General features: G+C 35.4%; 1 protein-coding gene across 5 annotated transcripts in view; it reads right to left on the bottom strand.

Annotated features, from left to right (window-relative positions):
* SLIT2 (slit guidance ligand 2) overlaps positions 1–18,869 on the bottom strand; it is a 383,800-nt gene that overhangs the window by 57,262 nt on the left and 307,669 nt on the right. For all 5 annotated transcript variants that reach the window (XM_033856893.2, XM_019928425.3, XM_019928427.3 and 2 more), the window contains 7 exons: positions 18,600–18,766; positions 17,563–17,695; positions 14,363–14,431; positions 11,638–11,709; positions 10,871–10,942; positions 9,004–9,075; positions 6,108–6,271 (listed from right to left, as the gene is read on the bottom strand). In XM_033856893.2, coding sequence (XP_033712784.1) covers positions 6,108–6,271; positions 9,004–9,075; positions 10,871–10,942; positions 11,638–11,709; positions 14,363–14,431; positions 17,563–17,695; positions 18,600–18,766 — 749 coding nt within the window. The remainder of the gene's footprint in view (positions 1–6,107; positions 6,272–9,003; positions 9,076–10,870; positions 10,943–11,637; positions 11,710–14,362; positions 14,432–17,562; positions 17,696–18,599; positions 18,767–18,869) is intronic.

Here is an 18,869-nt window from a genome sequence, read left to right as displayed (position 1 = left end):
ACTTCATGGAATTATTGTACCAGAGATGATATAGATGTATGATATTTAAGAATGGAATACAAATCATTAATTCTCATCACCTATTAAAATAAATGTTAAAAATTGCCCAGTGTTTTAAGTTTTTTAAAAAGTATAATGAAGGGCTTCCGTGATGGCGCAGTGGTTAAGAATCCACCTGCCAATGCAGGAGACACGGGTTCGAGCCCTGGTCTGGGAAGATCCCACATGCCGCGGAGCAACGAAGCCCGTGCGCCACAACTACTGAGCCTGTGCTTTAGAGCCCACGAGCCACAACTACTGAGCCTGCGTGCCTAGAGCGTGTGCTCCACAACAAAAGAAGCCACTGCAATGAGAAGCCTGCGTACCACAACGAAGAGTAGCCCCAGTAGCCCCCACTCGCCACAACTAGAGAAAGCCAGCACGCAGCAAGGAAGACCTGACACAGCCAATACATACATACATACATATGTACATAAATAAATACAATTTATTTAAAAAAAAGTATAATGAAAAACAGCCCTTGTTTGTTTTTCAAAGATGGTGCTTTTGGCAAATAACTATGTAGAAACCTGGATATTTTCTTTAGTCAGCGAGCAAATCTTAATCCCCCAAAGCTAAGGTTATTTCAAATTTATAACTATGTTCTAGTGATAATAAATCTGAAAATGTAAAAAGGATTTGACCAAGTTTTAAATACTATTTCAAAACAGATCTAACTAGTAAATTTTTCATTTTTTTAGATTAAATTATTTAATCACCTTCATACTTTAATTAAATGATTAAGGAAAATATTAACTAATAATTTTGAGGAAAAAAAAAAACAAAAGACCTTGAACTTGTCAAGAACACGCTCCAAAAGGAAATGATCTCACTGGGAAAAAAAACTGACAATATTACAATGTTATTATTGAGAGATGTGGAATTTTTCCCAGAAATTCCAGAATTTAGAGGATTCTTCACCTATAAAAATAGCAGAAGAGATCAACCATGTGGTGGTGGAATGTTGATCATTCTGGGATATGAAAAGGTCCCAGGTTTCCCAACCCCTTAGCTGATCTTTACAGATAACTAATGAGGTATGTTGAGCACCATACCCCTGCCTCTTCACTGGGTTCCTGGCTACCAGACACCTGACCACTGGGGCTGCTTTCCCTGATTTGTGCTCCATTCTCAGTTCCACTTGACTCACTATAAGAGTCTCCTGATGCCCTGATGGACCTGGTGGTATTGGTTACAATTCCACAATTGTTTGGTTTGGATATACATTATTAATATTGTATATATATTTCTATCACCAAACTTCCATATCGTTTTGCAATTATCCATTTCAATGTTATCTATCAGTAGAATACAAGCTCCATAAAGGCAGGGGTTTTTCTGTCCTATTTATTATTGTATTCTTAATACCTTGGATCTGTGCCTGGTGCATAACAGGAACTCACATAATATTTGTTGAATGAAACAGGCAATATACCACTTGTTTCCTTTAGACTGTTCACTCCTTAGCACATTTAAGTGTTTAATAAATGTCTGTAAAATTAAAAGTGAACAATTTAGTAGCCTGCATAGCTAAAGCTTCCTGAACCAAGAGCAATAAAGGGAATATTAGAAATTAACAATATTCTACATTCCATGCTGACGTTTTCAATGAAAACCTGGAGAGGGAAAAACCCTTCATTTTCTACTTGAGCATTCTAATATCATCTGATATTTAAAAGATGAAGACAGGGCATTTGGGTTATAAGAACAAGTCATGACCATCTGCTTCCCATTCAAGAATGCCCTAATCTGGGTATTAATTAAATATGCTCTGATAATCTATTTCATTCAGTTCATTTATTTCTGTTGTGCGCTGAAACTATGAGATTATACTACAAAGAAAATACTCTGAAAAATGTAAGATAAAAATTGTATTGAAAGAATTAATTACTCAAAATAATATTGTCTTTTCTAGCAGAGAAAATATTTAAGTTATATTTAAATATAGGTACATAAACATGTTTTCAAATAAAGAATATTCATCTTCCTGCTGTAATTTGAAATTACATATTTACAAACTTTAATATTAGGAGTATGTACTTACATGATTTTCATGAATAAATAAAACACATTAAAACTGGTACAAAAGTTAAAATATAAAAACCTCAAATTATAAAATATTTAAAGAAGTGTAATTTTACTGCTTTCAAGCTCATAAAGTGTGTAAACTCACAAACACAGTACTCGGTAGATTTCCCAGAGTTAATTATTTTAATGAATGGATTAGAATACTTTGTCTTTACCAATCCATTTTTTATGAGTAAATATTTCTAGCAAAGAATATGAGAGTGGTTTACAATATTCTGACAAATATCGAGAAATGCTGGCAAAGAACATTATGAGTTTCAATGTTTGCTATCTCTCTAAAATTAGGTTAAGTTATAGAGGAACTGAGTAAATCTTAAAGTTTGCTAAGTGCACTTACACTAAATTTGTTGAGTTCTGAATGTCTACACTTCTTGTCAACTGGCCTACACCTATGCTGTCTGCTATGTAGTTTAGGATGTACCTTGAAATATGTGTGATTTGTTAATTCGATGAGTCAGTGAATATTAAATAAACTGTCACAGTTCCAGCATTTTCCTATATCACAGCTGGGCTCCTGCAGTTCCACCCGCCTGTAGCTCAAGTCCTCACACTTGCCTGCTTATCCAAACAACTGGCTTAGACACTCTTGTAAGAAACCTTTCACAGCCGCTCTCTGACAGGATTTCTTCATCTGAGTCCTGTAGCAACAGCACTATGCAATATGGTAGCCACTAGCTACATATGACTATTTAAGTTTAAATTTAAATACAATTTAAAAAATCATTTCCGCAGTTGCCTTAGCTACATTTCAACAACCACATGTGGCTAGTGGCTACCATATTGGATAGCACAGGTATGGAACATTTCTATCACTGTAGAAAGGTCTGTCAGGCTACACTGATCCAGACCAAAGCATATTTCCATTCATGCTATACTAAGAACAAAAGATACTATTAATGAAGAAAAGGTCAAATCAATTAGACAAATCTTGAGTTAAACAGACATTTATGCGTGTATGTATGTTTGTATTCACTGGCCTTCTGGGAACATTTAACAAATTAATGTGGGGACTTCCCTGGTAGCACAGTGGTTAAGAATCCACCTGCCAATTCAGGGGACATGGGTTCAAGCCCTGGTCCAGGGAGATCCCACATGCCGCAGAGCAACTAAGCTTGTGCGCCACAACTACTGAGCCTGTGCTCTAGAGCCCGCGAGCCACAACTACTGAGCCCACGTGCCACAACTACTGAAGCCTGTGCACCTAGAGTCCGTGCTCCACAACAAGAGAAGCCACCGCAGTGAGAAGCCCACGCACTGCACCTAAGAGTAGCCCCCGCTCGCCGCAACTAGAGAAAAGCCCGTTCTCAGCAACGAAGACCCAACACAGCCCAAAATAAATAAATAAATAAATAAATTTTAAAAAATTAAAAAAAAAAAGAAATATCTTCATGGAACTCTAAGATTTAAGAATTGAAGATAAACACCAGCATTTTTCAAAGTGGAGTGTGAGTATCCCTGGGTACAGAGAGTGTAACAGAATCAGTCTGCAGTTGCTCAACTTGTCTGTATACTCTTTCTAGAATCAATCTGCCCAATAATACGCCTACAAGTAAGTTTTTATGCCAGTTTCTCCTCCCCTATCTCCCCTTTGACAATCATCTCCACCTTACAAAAAAATGATATACTTCTCAGCCCACCAGAAATTTACCATGGGGCACTGCCCCAAGGAAGCATCTGTGTTACAAAAGAATAATTTAAAACACTGGTTATTTGCAAAGTCTCTTGCAATCAATGCACATAATCCCAGAGAGGCATTTCCAATAAAATTTTAATTTCAATTTTGAATATAAATATTAGCATATTGATAAATAATTATGCTGTTGCAATCAGTGTTGCATTAAGCATTATTGACAATTAATTCTAATAAAAATTTAAAAACTCATAGATCTTTAGTGGTAGGAAATTTTAAATATTCAAATTATATACATATTTTTGGCAGTGAAGAATGATACAATTCTCTGAGGTACTGGAAACAGAAATTCAAGGAGAAAAATCGAAGTTCGAGGAAAAAGAGCAACATAAAATATTGAGGATCTTGTTTTTGTTTCTTTTAAAAGTGGCTGTGATATTTAGATTCCACAAAATACATTTAAAAGAATAACAGAAGAGTGTTGTTTTAAGATATCAATATTTACAATGCACTGTGAATTACATCTCCTGTTACCATTTATAACTATGAAATAACATCAGATGACCACTTAAAAATGTTTGGAGGAGGGAATACAGTTTTTGAAAATTCCTTCTTTCACCAACAGAACATAGCATGCCATCCCGCATCATATTTTTGCTGGTGTTTTGAAATGTTATAATAATAAAAATGGCAGCTAACCTATACTGAGAGCTATTGTGCGTAAGGCAGTAAGCATGTTTTATATATATTAAATAAGTGAATCCTTTTCCCCTAACTTTATTGAAAAATATTTTACAAATATAATTGTATGTACTTAAAATGTATAACCTGATGATTTGATATACATATACACTGTGTAGTGATTAACAAGAGCAAGATAATATACATCCATCACCTCACATAGTTAACTTTTGTGTGTGTGTGGGGAGAATGCTTAAGATTTACTCTCAGAAACTTTTAAGCATCCAATACCATATTATTAACTATTGCCACCATGCTGTACATTAGATCCTCAGAACTTATTGTCCTTATAACTGAAAGTTTGTACCCTTTCACCAACATCTCCCCATTTTCCCTCTCCCCCGGCCCCTGGAAACTACCCTGCTATTCTCTGTTTCTGTGAAAACGACATTTTCTTTTCTTTTTTTTTTTTCTTTAAGATTCCACTTATAATATCTCATCTAATCTTAAAAAACCCTTTCTGGTATGTATTATCATCACCTCTGCCTACAGATGAGGAATCTGAGCCACAGGCTGGTTAAGCTAGTAAACTAAAGTTACATAGCTATTGAAAATTGAAGCTGGGATTTAGTCCAGGTGAAACCAGGCTGGTCTTCATTCTGTGATTCACTGCACACTATTACCTACTTAGATATGTTTTCCCACCTACATGATCAAGTGTTGAAAGCTTATCTTTTCAGGTAGGTCTGCAACTTTCTCTATGCTCCACAATACCCAAGGTTTAGTTTTACCAATAAAACAAGTTTAATAAGCATTTGCTGCTTACACATTTAGAATTTTTAAGAATTTCTCTCCTCCATCTAATAATTAAAAGTGGCCCTCTTGAAACATCGAAAATTAAGGATTATAGTGACCTTCTACCCTATTTTTGGTAAGAAATTTAAATCCATATATTTGACTAGAAAAAGTGGAAAGATATACAAAACAAGTTTAATAGTGATTATCTTTTGGTATTGTCATTAACTGTTAGATTTAGATCTTTAGTTTCTTATCGTTTACATTTTCCTATTCTTTAGATTTTCTATGTTGGGCATAGATTACTTTTGTAATAAGAGAAGAAAATATTTGTTACTAAGCCACTGTATAGAATTCACAAGTACATAAAACAAAGGGAAAAGAAAAGGATTCAAACAAGCAAGAAACAGCACCATCAACATAGGAAGAGTGAAGCACAGGAGGTGAGTCGGAAGGTCTGGCCTGAACACTGGGGAGGGCTCATTTCTCCTTACCTGGAATCAGGAAGCCACAGGGCCCTGGCAGCCCTAGGAGCAGGGTACACATTCAGACAAAGCAAAAGCAAAATATTTCACTTGTTAGAGGCTATGAGAGGAATTTCCAGAAATTGTGTACTCTTCATTTCTCCATACATTTTAAAGAAAACTTAGTCATTTCCAATGGGTTATTTCTGTGATTTATTTCAAAATAAATTCTTTCCTTGGGCTCCTCATATAACTGCTCTGTCTTCAACAAGTATGGGAAGAAACAGTAATTATTTATTGGAGTTTTTCAGCTATACCCATGAAATCTAGCAGCCCATGGTTTTCTTTTTTCTTTTAAATTAATACGATGAAGTTTTATTTACAGAAGTACAACTGGTTAAGAACTATACCTTGACATGTAAATTTTTTGGAGGGAGTTGTGAGTAATAGTTTATCTGCCATTTCTCCAGGACCAGCACAGCGAGCAATTCCTGGTTCTTTGTATTCCGACTTTACCCAGTCGGATAACCACTGCATGTTACAATCACAGTAAAGAGGGTTGGCCCCAATTGCTCTGTAAAACAACACAACAAAAGCACACACAAGTATGGAAGCACCGTTATTATTTCCTAAGGGACCATAATTTATGGTGATGCTCAGTAGAAAATCCCTATAGATTTATTGATAAAAATTTAGAAGAAAAATGGAGGCATTGGGGATTCCCCATTTTCCTGAATTATGTGCAACTGCGATTTAGTGAGTTGTCACCAGTGTTAACACTTACCTGGCTTTACAAAGTCTCCTTGTATTTGCAGACAGGTTTATACTGTGTGCAAGCACATGCCAAATGCACATTAACACTTCCTTCATTCACCAATGATTTACTTAGAACCCAATCATTATGCCAGGTTCTGGGGACCCAAATATGAATAATATATTATTTTTAACCCCAAAAAACTCCTTCTGCAAAGGAGATTAACATAGACTCATACATACAAGTAATTTTCATTAGAAGTGGTATAGCAGAAGAATTTACAAGATAACTATGAACAGAGGGTGACTCTTCTGGGAGACTGGTGGTTTAAGAAGCCTGAGCTTTTAGATATTTAGTTTCAAGTATGTGGAAAAGGTTGGAAAGGATGTTTCAGGGTAAAGGACCAGTAAAACGCAAGAAGATAAGGAAGGGCATAAAATAATAAAGATGCATAAAGCTAGTTCCCCAGAGCTTGGAATTCCATTGGACGTTTGTCCCTTTAAAGTTTTTCATTTTAGAACTTTGGTTCCTACTCACATAAGCAGTTGTAGTGATAGGAAGAGTAATCAAGATAATGCTTGATTATAAATGCTAGCTATTTATTGTATCATTATGATACACAGGAATTGTGCTAAGCCATTTATATGAATTACCTCATTTTATCCTAAATAGAAACTCCATGAGATCAACATTATTAACAACCCATTTTACAGATTAAAAAACTGAGGCCAGAGACGTTAACCAATGGATTCACAAATTTGCCAAGCTTGGGCACGAGTAGTGTGTACATAAAGTAGCATTTAAAAACTGATTAATGCTGATTTATAATTAACTTCAGATTAGTAATGTTTCTAGGTATATAGTCTAAGCAAAATTATTCTTCTATGAAGAGACTTTCAAAATATACTTACAAAACCGTAATACTTTATATTGCAGCTGTTTTAATGCCAAACTCTAGCCAAGAATTGAAGTAAATGTTATGCTCATATGTATGTCAGATTCAAACCTTTCTTTTAAATTGAAAATGAGGAAAATGATGTTTTTGAGTCATTTGATCTCATCTCTACTGACATTTGTTAAGTCCTTACTATGCCAGGAGAAACAGTAAAAACTGTGAATGGAGCATAGCTCTCTCTGGTCTGGGGTGTAAAAGACAATTGCATAAAATGAAATACATGCCAAATAGGATGCATGACAAAGAAGATTCAAATTGCTCTCCCTGTTGGGGAGGAGGGTCACATAGAGGACAATCCTACTTAGCTCAAGCAGCACCTTTCCCATAGCCTTTTCTGATTCATCACCCTAACACTAGCTGAACAGCCACTTCCTTCTCTAGGCGGCATTCCCTGCCGCAGTGCCGCAGTCCTGCACCCCTGAGCCAGGGGTCTCATTTACATGGGATCTCAGGCAAGTGACTTCCATGGAGTTTGCAGAGAAGTGGCCCTGATGTCAACTTTGAGGTCGGAGCAGGGGCTCACACATGAAAAAATGGAGGTCTTGCCTCCAGGGACCTAGTAGTTTAATGTAATGGAAGGGATATTGACAGCAGCAGTCCCATTGACAAAAACCTACACTGATAACACAGCCCCTATAAGGGAAATTCAGATGTAGCATGATTGACTAATGGTTCCTATTCTCTGCCCATCCCCTTCTCTCAATTTTCTAAACTTCTTATCTTCTTGGGGTTTGGTAGACTTTGAAGAGGAGGGCAAATCCAAGAAAAAATATGGCAAGTAACCTCTTCTGGAGAACCAAGGGCCAACTGATATTGATATTTAAGCTGAAGCAGATAACTGTCACCAGGTGATGCCAAACTCAGCCTGACCTAAGAAGGCTTTGGATTCTAGGGCTGTTCTCTGAACTTCCTTCCAATTTGCCAAGGCCTTAACACTACAGCTAAAAATAATGGAACAATGGAATTTAACCCAGTTGTGTGCTTTGGACCTCATTATTAAATTGTTTTATTGTACTTCCAAGAAATATGGAGGTACAAACAGCCTGCTATGAGAGAGAATGCAAAAGAAACATATTTCAGCCAATATGAGGATTTGGCTGTTTCCCTCTCCCACACCACAATGTCTTAAATTTTGTCTAATTTATTTCTGCATGGTGCCACAGTCAGTGCTGAGTAATATTTGCTAAATAAATGAATCCAGTTTGAGCAAATCAGGATAGGCTTCCTTGAGGAGGTGATATTTGGGATATGAGTTGGAAAAGCAGGGTTTGGGCAGACTGAATTGAAGGGGAGCTGATATTTAGAATCAGAGAACATTAAAGAAAAGGCATAGGCTAGGAAGTTGGGGAGCCATGTTTGTAAGAAGAGACATTTTTGAAAGCAAAGAGAGCTCAACTAATGGGGAGTTAGGGCCAAAAGGATAAATTAAGGGTATTTTGTAGAAGGCACCATATCTAGGTTGAAAATCTTTACATCTTCTTTAAAGATGGAATCAATCACATTATATGATGTGACAATAAAAATGGACCATTTGTTCCAAACTCACTTGCCAGGGAGAGTTTGACCCTAAACCCACATTCATGAACTAGATACTCACAGGTGTGATAATGCAGAAAGATCGTTGAAAGCACCTTCAGGCACAACTGAAATGTCATTTCCATGTAAAGAACTAAAAGCAAGAAAAAGCAAAATTAAATTTCCTATTATTTCAGGGAGTTCAGAAAAATCCCCATGCATATATGAGACTTTAGTTTATAACAAGCTTTTAAAATTAGTGTAGAAAAGATGGTATATTCAATAAATAGTCTTTACACAACTGGGTATCTATTTGGGGATGCAGAATGTTAGTTCCTTCTTCACATCATATGCATAAAGTAAATTCTAGATCGAAGAGTTAAATGTAAAAATAAAACTGAAAGTGTATTAAAATATAGACGAGCTCCTTTTTATAAACATGGGATATGGAAGGCTTTTTAAAGCCCTATATTCTAAAACTCAGAAATCATAATGGAAAAGAGTGATAAATTTTTGACAATGTAAAATATATCCATAATATAAAAGATTACAAAACAATAAGATCCTACTGCATAGCACAGGGAACTATATTCAATAGCTTGTAATAAACTATAAGGGAAAAGAGTATGAAAAAATATATACATCTATATGTGTGTGTGTACATATATATATACACACATACACACATATATAACCAAATCACTTTGCTGCAACCAGAAACTAACACAACATTGTAAATCAACTATATTTCAATTTAAAAAAAAGATTACATATAAAAAACAGAATGGGAAATATCTGCAACATATGTAAGCTATAAGGATTAATTCCTTTGTAAAAAGACCTGCAAACTTAAAGTCAAGTGCATAAAGGCAGGTATGTTAATAAGGAAAAGACAAAGTAACCACAGAAAATGGGAACTGATACAATCAGGCTCATAGAATAAGAAATACAAATGCTCAATAAACAAAATATACTCAAATGTTCTAGTAATTGGAATTGCAAATTAAAAGAGGAATGGAAAATAATGTTCCATCTGTCATATGACAAAAATGAAAGGATTAATAATACTCAATATTTACAAGAGTGCTTTGAAATAGGTACTCTGTTAAAATAGCATTGGTGGAAAATAAATTTGTAAATTGTTTGGGGGAAAACAAGGTGACTACTTTTGGTATTCTCCTAATATGCTTGACAGTAAGATGGATGTATAGGATGTTCATTCCAGCACTGTATAGAATAACAAAAATTTGGAATCAAACCAAATGATAGTAAAGATGAGGATGCTTAAATAATTTACGGTCCCTTCATTCTATGGAACCCTCTTTACCAGTTAAACAGTTGAGGAATATTACATATGATGGAATGGAAAGTCTAAAGTCTAAAGCATATTGTTAAATAAAAATAGTCAATGACAGGCTAAGAAAAACCCTATTTATGGTTTTTAAGTTATACAGCTGTAGGCATACATATATAAATACATAAAAACAAACATAAAAAAGGACCAGAAGAGAGCACTGAACTGTTTACGTGTCAATTCTGGGGAGAGGATTGGGATTGAGGACCACATTTTATTTCATGTACTTTAAGAGAAATTTTGTATAGTAAAAATATGTTGTATTGCATTATATAACTTTTAATGAAATTAAAATTTCCTATATTTCTTGCAAAATTAGTTAGATCTATATAAAACTACATCTTAATATCATATTTATCAAATAAGTCACCCCAGCAACAACATGTTACAAAAGAGAAAATTATGTTGTCCAAGTAAAAGCTGTTGAGAATTGATACCATAAGATAGAATTTTCCCATTTCCAAATTTTTAGTAAATCCAAATTTATATAACCCCAAATACCCCAAAATAAACAAAGCAGTTAAATCATTAAAAAGACAACCCAAAATCCAGATGCCTGAGAAAAGAAGCATTTTGTTAAACATAAGATGCTTACAGTAATCGAAGAGACTTCAATCCATCGAAGGTTCGAGGAGGAATGCATCTCAAACGGTTGTAACTAAGAATTCTGAAAGCACACGTAAGCCAATTTGTTTTACTCAAGTATCCCCAAATGGCCAAATGTCATTTTTAAAAATAAAGCAATTAAGAAAAGGGTTACTTTAGCATCTTATAAATTGAGAATATTGACGCATATCCTTTCAATCTTTGTGCTGTTTCGCCAATACAACATATTTATTTCTAAAATACAGTCTAGAATGCTTCCTACCACTGCTGTTGCTGTTGCCTCAACCATGTCCTTCCTAAGGTGACTTCCTCTGAAAGTCTGTCTTAAGTATCTCTCCCAAACCTGCCACAAATGCAAATTATTCTTTGTTTCTTTTATAGAACCCAACACTTTTTTTTTTTTTTTTGCGGTACGCGGGCCTCTCACTGTTGTGGCCTCTCCGGTGGCGGAGCACAGGCTCCGGACGCGCAGGTTCAGCGGCCATGGCTCACGGGCCCAGCCGCTCCGCGGCATGTGGGACCTTCCTGGACCGGGGCACGAACCTGCACCCCCTACATCGGCAGGCGGACTCTCAACCACTGCGCCACCAGGGAAGCCCCCCAACACTTTTTATACTATCTGTATTTGTTTACTGAGGTTTTTATTTGTCTGTTTCTCCCAACAGTATTAACATTCCTTGAGGGCAGAAACTGTCTTGTTTACCAGGAATGTCCAGTGAATTAAGGAATTAACTTAGTACCACACTTCCTACTCACAAGGTGAGGAGCTGGGTCATGTTGCTGAAGCTCTGATTAGAAAGGGTGCTTATTCGGTTGTTACTTAAGTCTCTAAAAGAGAAAAAGAAAGAAATGGAGTCTACTGTTACCATAGAAATTGACATATTAGTGATTCTTAGAAAGAAAAAGTTCTTCTTGCTCACAGTTATAGCAGCATTGTTAGGACTCAGCTTTTATCTGAAAGTAACAAAACATCGGGTAATCCTCTGGGGTAGACTGTAATGTTATTCATAATTATTCATGCCCAAGCCTGCTGAAATTAGAAGTGACTATGTGCCTTGCTTTGGCCAGTGAAGTGTGGGCACCAGCGCTGGTTTCACTTCAGAGCAGAAGCTTTAGAGCTGAGACTCTTCTCATATCCCTTTGCTCCCACCTCTGCAAGGCTCCTATGTTCCACAGAGAGGCTGTACCCATTGCCTGGTCCCAGGGCAAAGACACGTGGAGGCCATTCACAACAGACACATTTGATAGGTGAGAAATAAACCTTTGTTCTTGAAAGTTCCATCAGTTACACATACTTTATCTTCACTGTCACATACAAATATTCAAACTGGATAACTGGAAGAATCCCTCATTTAGTTACATTACAATGCCATCATTAAAAACAACACCATAATTAAAACTTTGCCTGGCAAAGTCACTGGCCCCTAGATGGTCCTTAGTAAATGTCTGTTTAATAAATGATAAGTAAATGAGAGAGATGTGGAGTTTTTATCAATGCTAAATGGGTATTTATAAGTGTAATTTGTACTGCAGGTTGTAATTTATATTCAGTGAACTTGATCTTATTTTTATTATATATAATATATACATGATATATATAATATAATGACATATAATACATATTATAAATATAATATTGTAATGTATAATGTATTTTAATATATAATAACATCTATATAATGACATATTATATATGTTTAGCATTTTGCTTTAGAAAAAATTAGTAAATATATACATACATTCACTCACATATATACGACAATGGGATACACATATTAGTGAATATTCACTAATTTTTATCTAAAGCAAAATGCCAAATATATGACTAAAGGAAGATTCATGAATAAATGGAAGATTATGGGTCATAATTTATGTTCATCTATGTCTCTGTGTGTATTTATGTTCACTATATTTTTCTGAAGCAAAATATGTGAAGAAATGCAAGGTTCAGAAAAGCTGCTGAAGATTATCCACATTCCCTTATTAAAATACCAAAGTATCAGTAAAATGGACCAATGAAATTGTGAAAATGGCAGGAATGTTATAGGAGCTTTATAATCCATCTTCTTAGTTGCTGAAGTACTATGGCTAAATTTAAAAAAATAAATAAATACATCGATACTAGCAGAAGTTACTTGCCTAGAGTTGTATAATGAGTCACTGGTAAAACCATTTCTGGATCTATAAATTCTCATTTTTCATTTCCAAACTGGTTTTAAATAATCGCATGCTGTCTCACAAATGACCCAATTCTGCTGAAGTGACCCTTTGGAAGTTGCAGCAATTTAATGGTTTATTTAACAGAACAAATGTATGTAATCAGTTCTTGCTGCTATTAAATAAATAACTAGAGGCAGAACAAGATATCTTAGAGGATGTTCTTTTTGCTTAATTTAATCATTTGTCATTTAAGCAGTTCTATACACTTCCTACGAAGTGTTTGGTTTTTACATACATTTAAGGAAAGCTGAAAAGGATCAACAGCCTCCACGTGCTTAGGGTAAACTTCACAATGAGAAACATGACATTTTCTGCTACCTAGGTTTCTAGAATTCACTAATTAGGAACAAACCCCGTTTTTTCTAGGAACACTGGAAATATAAGACAGCATATTTACTCTAAAATCAGATAGATGTAAAAAAGTATTTCCCTTTATATCCATTATTGTTGCTGATTTTTTTGTTTTGTGACAAGTTTTATCAATTACCAACAAGGCTACTCTAAGTGTGACATTATATATAGTAAGATTATATCTTTTTAAAAATATAGTGTGCATAACTAGATTGAAATGAAATGTTTGTATGTTTACATATAATCTTGTATTTACAACTTAAAGATTGTAAAAAATTGTTTACATAATGAAAGAGAGATGCTACTTTAGGAGGACATCAAACCAAACTGGTAAAAACAATTCAATGTTTGGACATTTATACTCAGAATGTCAGTATCTTTGTCAAGTTTACTTAAATACTATATGAGTAAATATGGATTTTATAAAATAAATTTTAATACTGGAAGCCCATATGTTAATTCATAGTGTATTAAATAAGAAAATCAAGCCTAATAAACTATATTTATAATATATTCTCAGTAAAGCTATTACTATCTACTCTGTTTTATTTAAAGTCGAGAATAAAAACATTGTTTTCCATTTTTCTCTCCTTGGATTGTCATAAAATAGCTCATATTCATCTTCAATAGAAGTATGCAACTTACTGCCTTTCTGTAATTCTCTGATACTTAGACTTCATTGTATTTGTACTTTGAATAGAGGAGGACCTTTTTCTAGGACGTACCATTGCCTGATTGATATTCAATGAAAGTGTGGCTAGTGATCCAGAACCACAGTGAGCAAGAAGGGAAGCATCTAACTGAAGATGATTTATATAATCTGAAAGGTTCACTAAATCTTCTGCCCCTTGCTATCCCCATTTTCATGAAATAAAATAAGAAGTCAAAGACAGCAAAATACATTACTCACATAAGTGTTAAATGCTTGTAGTTAGAGAGTTCCTTAGGAACCAGTGTAAACTGGTTTCCATCCAGATACCTGAAAACAAAGAAACAATATTATTTTTTTAAGAAGTAACAATAGTGAATCCTCAAATAGTTGAACAATATTTCACTCTCAGTTGAAGCAAGGAAACACTTGGAAATTTCAGCTTTAAGATGTCATGTTCCCAGCTAGGACTGCTATTTAAGAGAAGTAAAAAACCACAGTTGTCCAATCCAGCAGAATTCTTTTGTGGATTACTTAGGCTAAATTATAAAACCAAGGAGAGACTGGTGAGTCCGATTCCTTGTGGTTTATCTAAGAAGGAAAGGCATGTATCCAACCATTTGTGTGTCAGCACGAAGGGTCATTCAATCGCCTATATTTTAAGTCAGTCTTCAGTTCACTTGTGTTTATGTGGAAACAACACCATGAAATGCATTCACTACTGGCAGAAAGTTGCTACCACCAGCAAGACCAATCTTTGCTGCCTTACTTTGTATTAACACACTTAGGAAATAACAACGGATGATTCAAAGGATATATTTGGGAATTTGAATGTAATTAGATTTCAGTTAAAAAAAATCTTAGAAACAGTTCTACCCTTGTACATCTGCTTGGTGATATTAATTTTAGAAGGTTTCATAGAATATCACAACATTTATCAAGTGCACAAGTACAGCACAGTAACGATACAGTAATAAGAAAATAACCACATGTAAGTCAAATTTCCCTTTCTGATTAGAGTCAGAAGAATGATCAGAAAATAAACAGTCTTTGGGCTAACAGTCAAGACACAGAAGTAAATGAGTGCTTAAAGGTATATCCATGATGTCACAAAAAGAAAAATAATTTCATCTCCTCCCAAGGCTGTTCTTTCCCAGAATGTAGACAGTGATGGGTAAAAATGTCTTTCAGCAACTTGGGCCATCTGGTTATAGATGTGCCCACAAACTATTCTGCCACATTGGGCATGTTGCCCACCCTGCCCCAGGGCTGTGGCCTATCTCCAGATCCAAGGTTGAGGTTCGTATTTTTGCTGGATATAGAAGTAGCTGAGAAACTGCCTAAGATAGCTATCTATTTCAAATACTTAAAAATGAAAAAAGTTATATAAAAGGCACAAGTTATCAAAATATGTAATGAACATGTGATTAAGAGTCAGGCTTTTTATGACTTCTTATGCCTATTCAAATTTTCTGACTTCATGTTTCAACTTCTCTCCCCTTTCTTTTCTCTAGCTAAGCGTTTCTTGGTACCACTAGAGGGAAGCATAATCCCATGTACTTCAGCACTTTTCCTTTACTCTAAAAAGCATCCTAACACAAAGCTAAAAAGGTTCAGAATGTGCACTATGAATGCTTACAAGTAAAACAATCTAAGAGGGAAACTATATGGAACTGATTAAAAATAATGGATACCATTTGTTCAAAACTGTCCACCACTACATACTTATATTTGCCAAATTCTTTAATAATTTAATATAATATGCACATGGAAATTTTCTAATACATGCATATATGTTACTGGAGAGAGGGATCCTGCTGACTTGGTATGCTTCTAAGAATAAGCTCTTGGGGAGGTAAAGCTAGAATTCACAGGAGATGAGTTAATGTCTTCCTCATCTCTAAAACGTATTTTCTTTAAAAAAAGAATTACTTTTTAATAATTTGTAGAGGAATAGATTGAAGACTCAACTGTCTGACAGAAGAAACACATAGATGGCATAGACAAATGAATCAAGCAGGTTCTCAGAAGTAATTTAACAAGGAAATTAAAAGACATTTAAAATTATTTGATGGGAATCAGGTAAAAGGACAAAGGCATGGGTCAGTTAAAATGGTAGAAGGAGGGATTTAGCATCAAAGGTGATCTAAATGTTATGCTGGGTATTATGTCCTTGGCTGGGGTGTTGTTATAATCAGTATTTTGCATATAGAATACTCTATAGGCATGTATCTTCCCAACACTGGATGGAGGGTAATCTTCTGAAATAAATACATATCAAAATAAGAATTAAATCACACACACATAAAGCAGTGCTTACAGTTAACTAACAACTGTGACTGGTAACAAAAGAGAGAAACTGAGCCCTTTACAACAGTTCAGCTTCAAGAGGGAAGGTCACACACTTTTTCTCAAAGTATCAATTCAGGACCAAATCAGAATTCATAGAACTGCACATGATTTGAATATAAGTTCCTTGATAACTGAAGTGGCATCTTCTTGAACCTCATTGCCTATGTTCCAGGTTGCCCAAAGTTTATCAAATCTGCTCCTTTGCAATACTTGTACATTTGTGCATGAATTACAGGTAAACATCTGCCTGAATTACATTTTTGATACATGGTTTCACACAGAAAAAAATAAACTGAGGCAAAATGACTCAATCGCATATCAAGCATTTGTCCACGGTTCTTCGTGTACAGATAAAGGAATGAAATGGAGCCTGCATGCACCATTGTTAAGCAGCTAATGCTTAGGTTTATTCCATTCCACATACAAAGCATAAGGCAGCTAAGGAAGTGTGCACGGTGCTTAGCATCTTTACACGTCTATATTGGCTATGTAATTTGTAAATATCAGTTCTGAAAATATTAGGGATAATTGGCCCCATGCCCTTTATGATCTAAGGGACTCTGATTCAAGTCCAAAGGGCAGTATCTCCTTTTAAGGGTAAAGATTATGTCAACTCCTTCCACACCCCACGTATTTATGTATCCCTTGTGTGAGATATTCTCCAAGGGGACACACGGTAAAGAATAATCAATCATATGAAACATCCCAGCCACCATAGATAAACTAAATACATAGCATTTCTTAAGGTGCATTTGATGGAACATGAGCATTGCAAGATACTCCATGAGAAAAGGGCTATGGAGACAACAAGTATGGGAACTACCTTAGAGCTTACATCCTCTCTCGGAGCTCAGACTGCACACTAGCATAATAAAGGCTCTGAGAAATCCTACAGCGAGAAACAAAGAGAAACACACAACCAGCCTTTCCCAAGGGGACCTGAACTAGCTTTTATATTATTTGCTTAGGGTTTTCCATGATACTAATGAATGGCCCACAAAATGAATGTTATTTGCAAACAAGACTCAAAAGATTTTTGTTTGGTCTCCATTTCCCTTGGTGTGTGAAATATTAATCCTTCAGGAAAGGGAAAGACAAGCTCTACTTACAATTCAGTGACATCTCTTGGAATACCTTTGGGCAAGACCTTCAAGGCTTTGTTGCTACATCGGACCACCGTGTCCAAGCAGGTACACTCCGTAGGACAGCGAGAGAGTGGGGAACAACTATTGTCATCATTTCCTAAATTGCCAAAAGAAATACAGGAAAACCCAGATTTGTGGCTTTGAAGATGCTAGAAGGGATTTTATGCCTTTAGCTTAACAAACACAAGAGTCTTCAGCCATATGATGACTTATGTATAGGATATTAAGTATTTACAAATCGATACCATACATTCTGTGCAGGTCTCTTTTCAGACTGCCTAGGGCAGAATTCCAGAAAACAATTCACAGTTTGTATTATCAATACGATTATAATGTGTTCTTTGTTCAGTTGTTTATACAAATTATACTTTTAATCAGAATATGTAAACTGAATTATGGAGAGATTGAAAAGAGACAGACATGAAGAGACATAAAGGGACAGATTAGTTTTACATGGTTAGCAAAAAGTATATGGGCCTCTCATTTGAAACTATACGGCTCAAATGAGCTCTTCATTTATTGCCAACAATTATAGAACCTATGTTCTACCTACATTACAGGGCTATTATGAGAATTAAATGTGATGATATACAGAGAGTACTAAAAAGTGAAAACTATTATTCTTGTTAGGTTTACTAGAATTTCTATTTTATGAGTCAATTGCTTTTATCATTGGTAGTTAAATGGCTATTACTAAAAGAGATGCTTAGAATAGTAAAGAAAAACAAAAATGAAGCTATTTAAATAGTATCAACCACAAGCTGGAAATTAGAAAATCTTCTAAAACATTCAGAAACACAAACCAAGTAGAGCTAGATGTGAGAGTACAGTCTGAGCAAGTAAGTGCCCTGTTGCTAAAACAAAACAGCAAAAACAAAGCAAAAACTGCATAATAACTATTCATTGCCTGAACTATGATGTACTGTCTAATTATGCCCCACAGCATCAGAACAATCACCAGAGAGTGTCTGGTGGTCACAGACCTGGCCAGGTTTTCTTACCATCATCACAAGTGAAATCTTGAATGGCAACATCCTGGATGGGGATTTCTTTGAGGAAGTAGGGTTTCTGACATCGAGGATTTCCCGTTACAATTCTTTTCTTCCTGAGCCATTCTCCCAACCAAGCCAGGTAGCAGTTACAATTAAAAGGATTGGCCAAGAGGTTTCTAAGCGCCACAAGCAAACAATGCAGAGCTCAGTTTAGAGGTTCGCTTTCTGACTTCTCAAAACCCCATGCTACCATTTTCCCGTACTGTATCTGTTGGAATG

The sequence above is a fragment of the Tursiops truncatus genome, chromosome 5 (genome assembly GCF_011762595.2).
Source record: "Tursiops truncatus isolate mTurTru1 chromosome 5, mTurTru1.mat.Y, whole genome shotgun sequence".
Taxonomy (NCBI): Eukaryota; Metazoa; Chordata; class Mammalia; order Artiodactyla; family Delphinidae; genus Tursiops; species Tursiops truncatus.
This window is presented reverse-complemented; position numbering and strand designations above follow the sequence as displayed.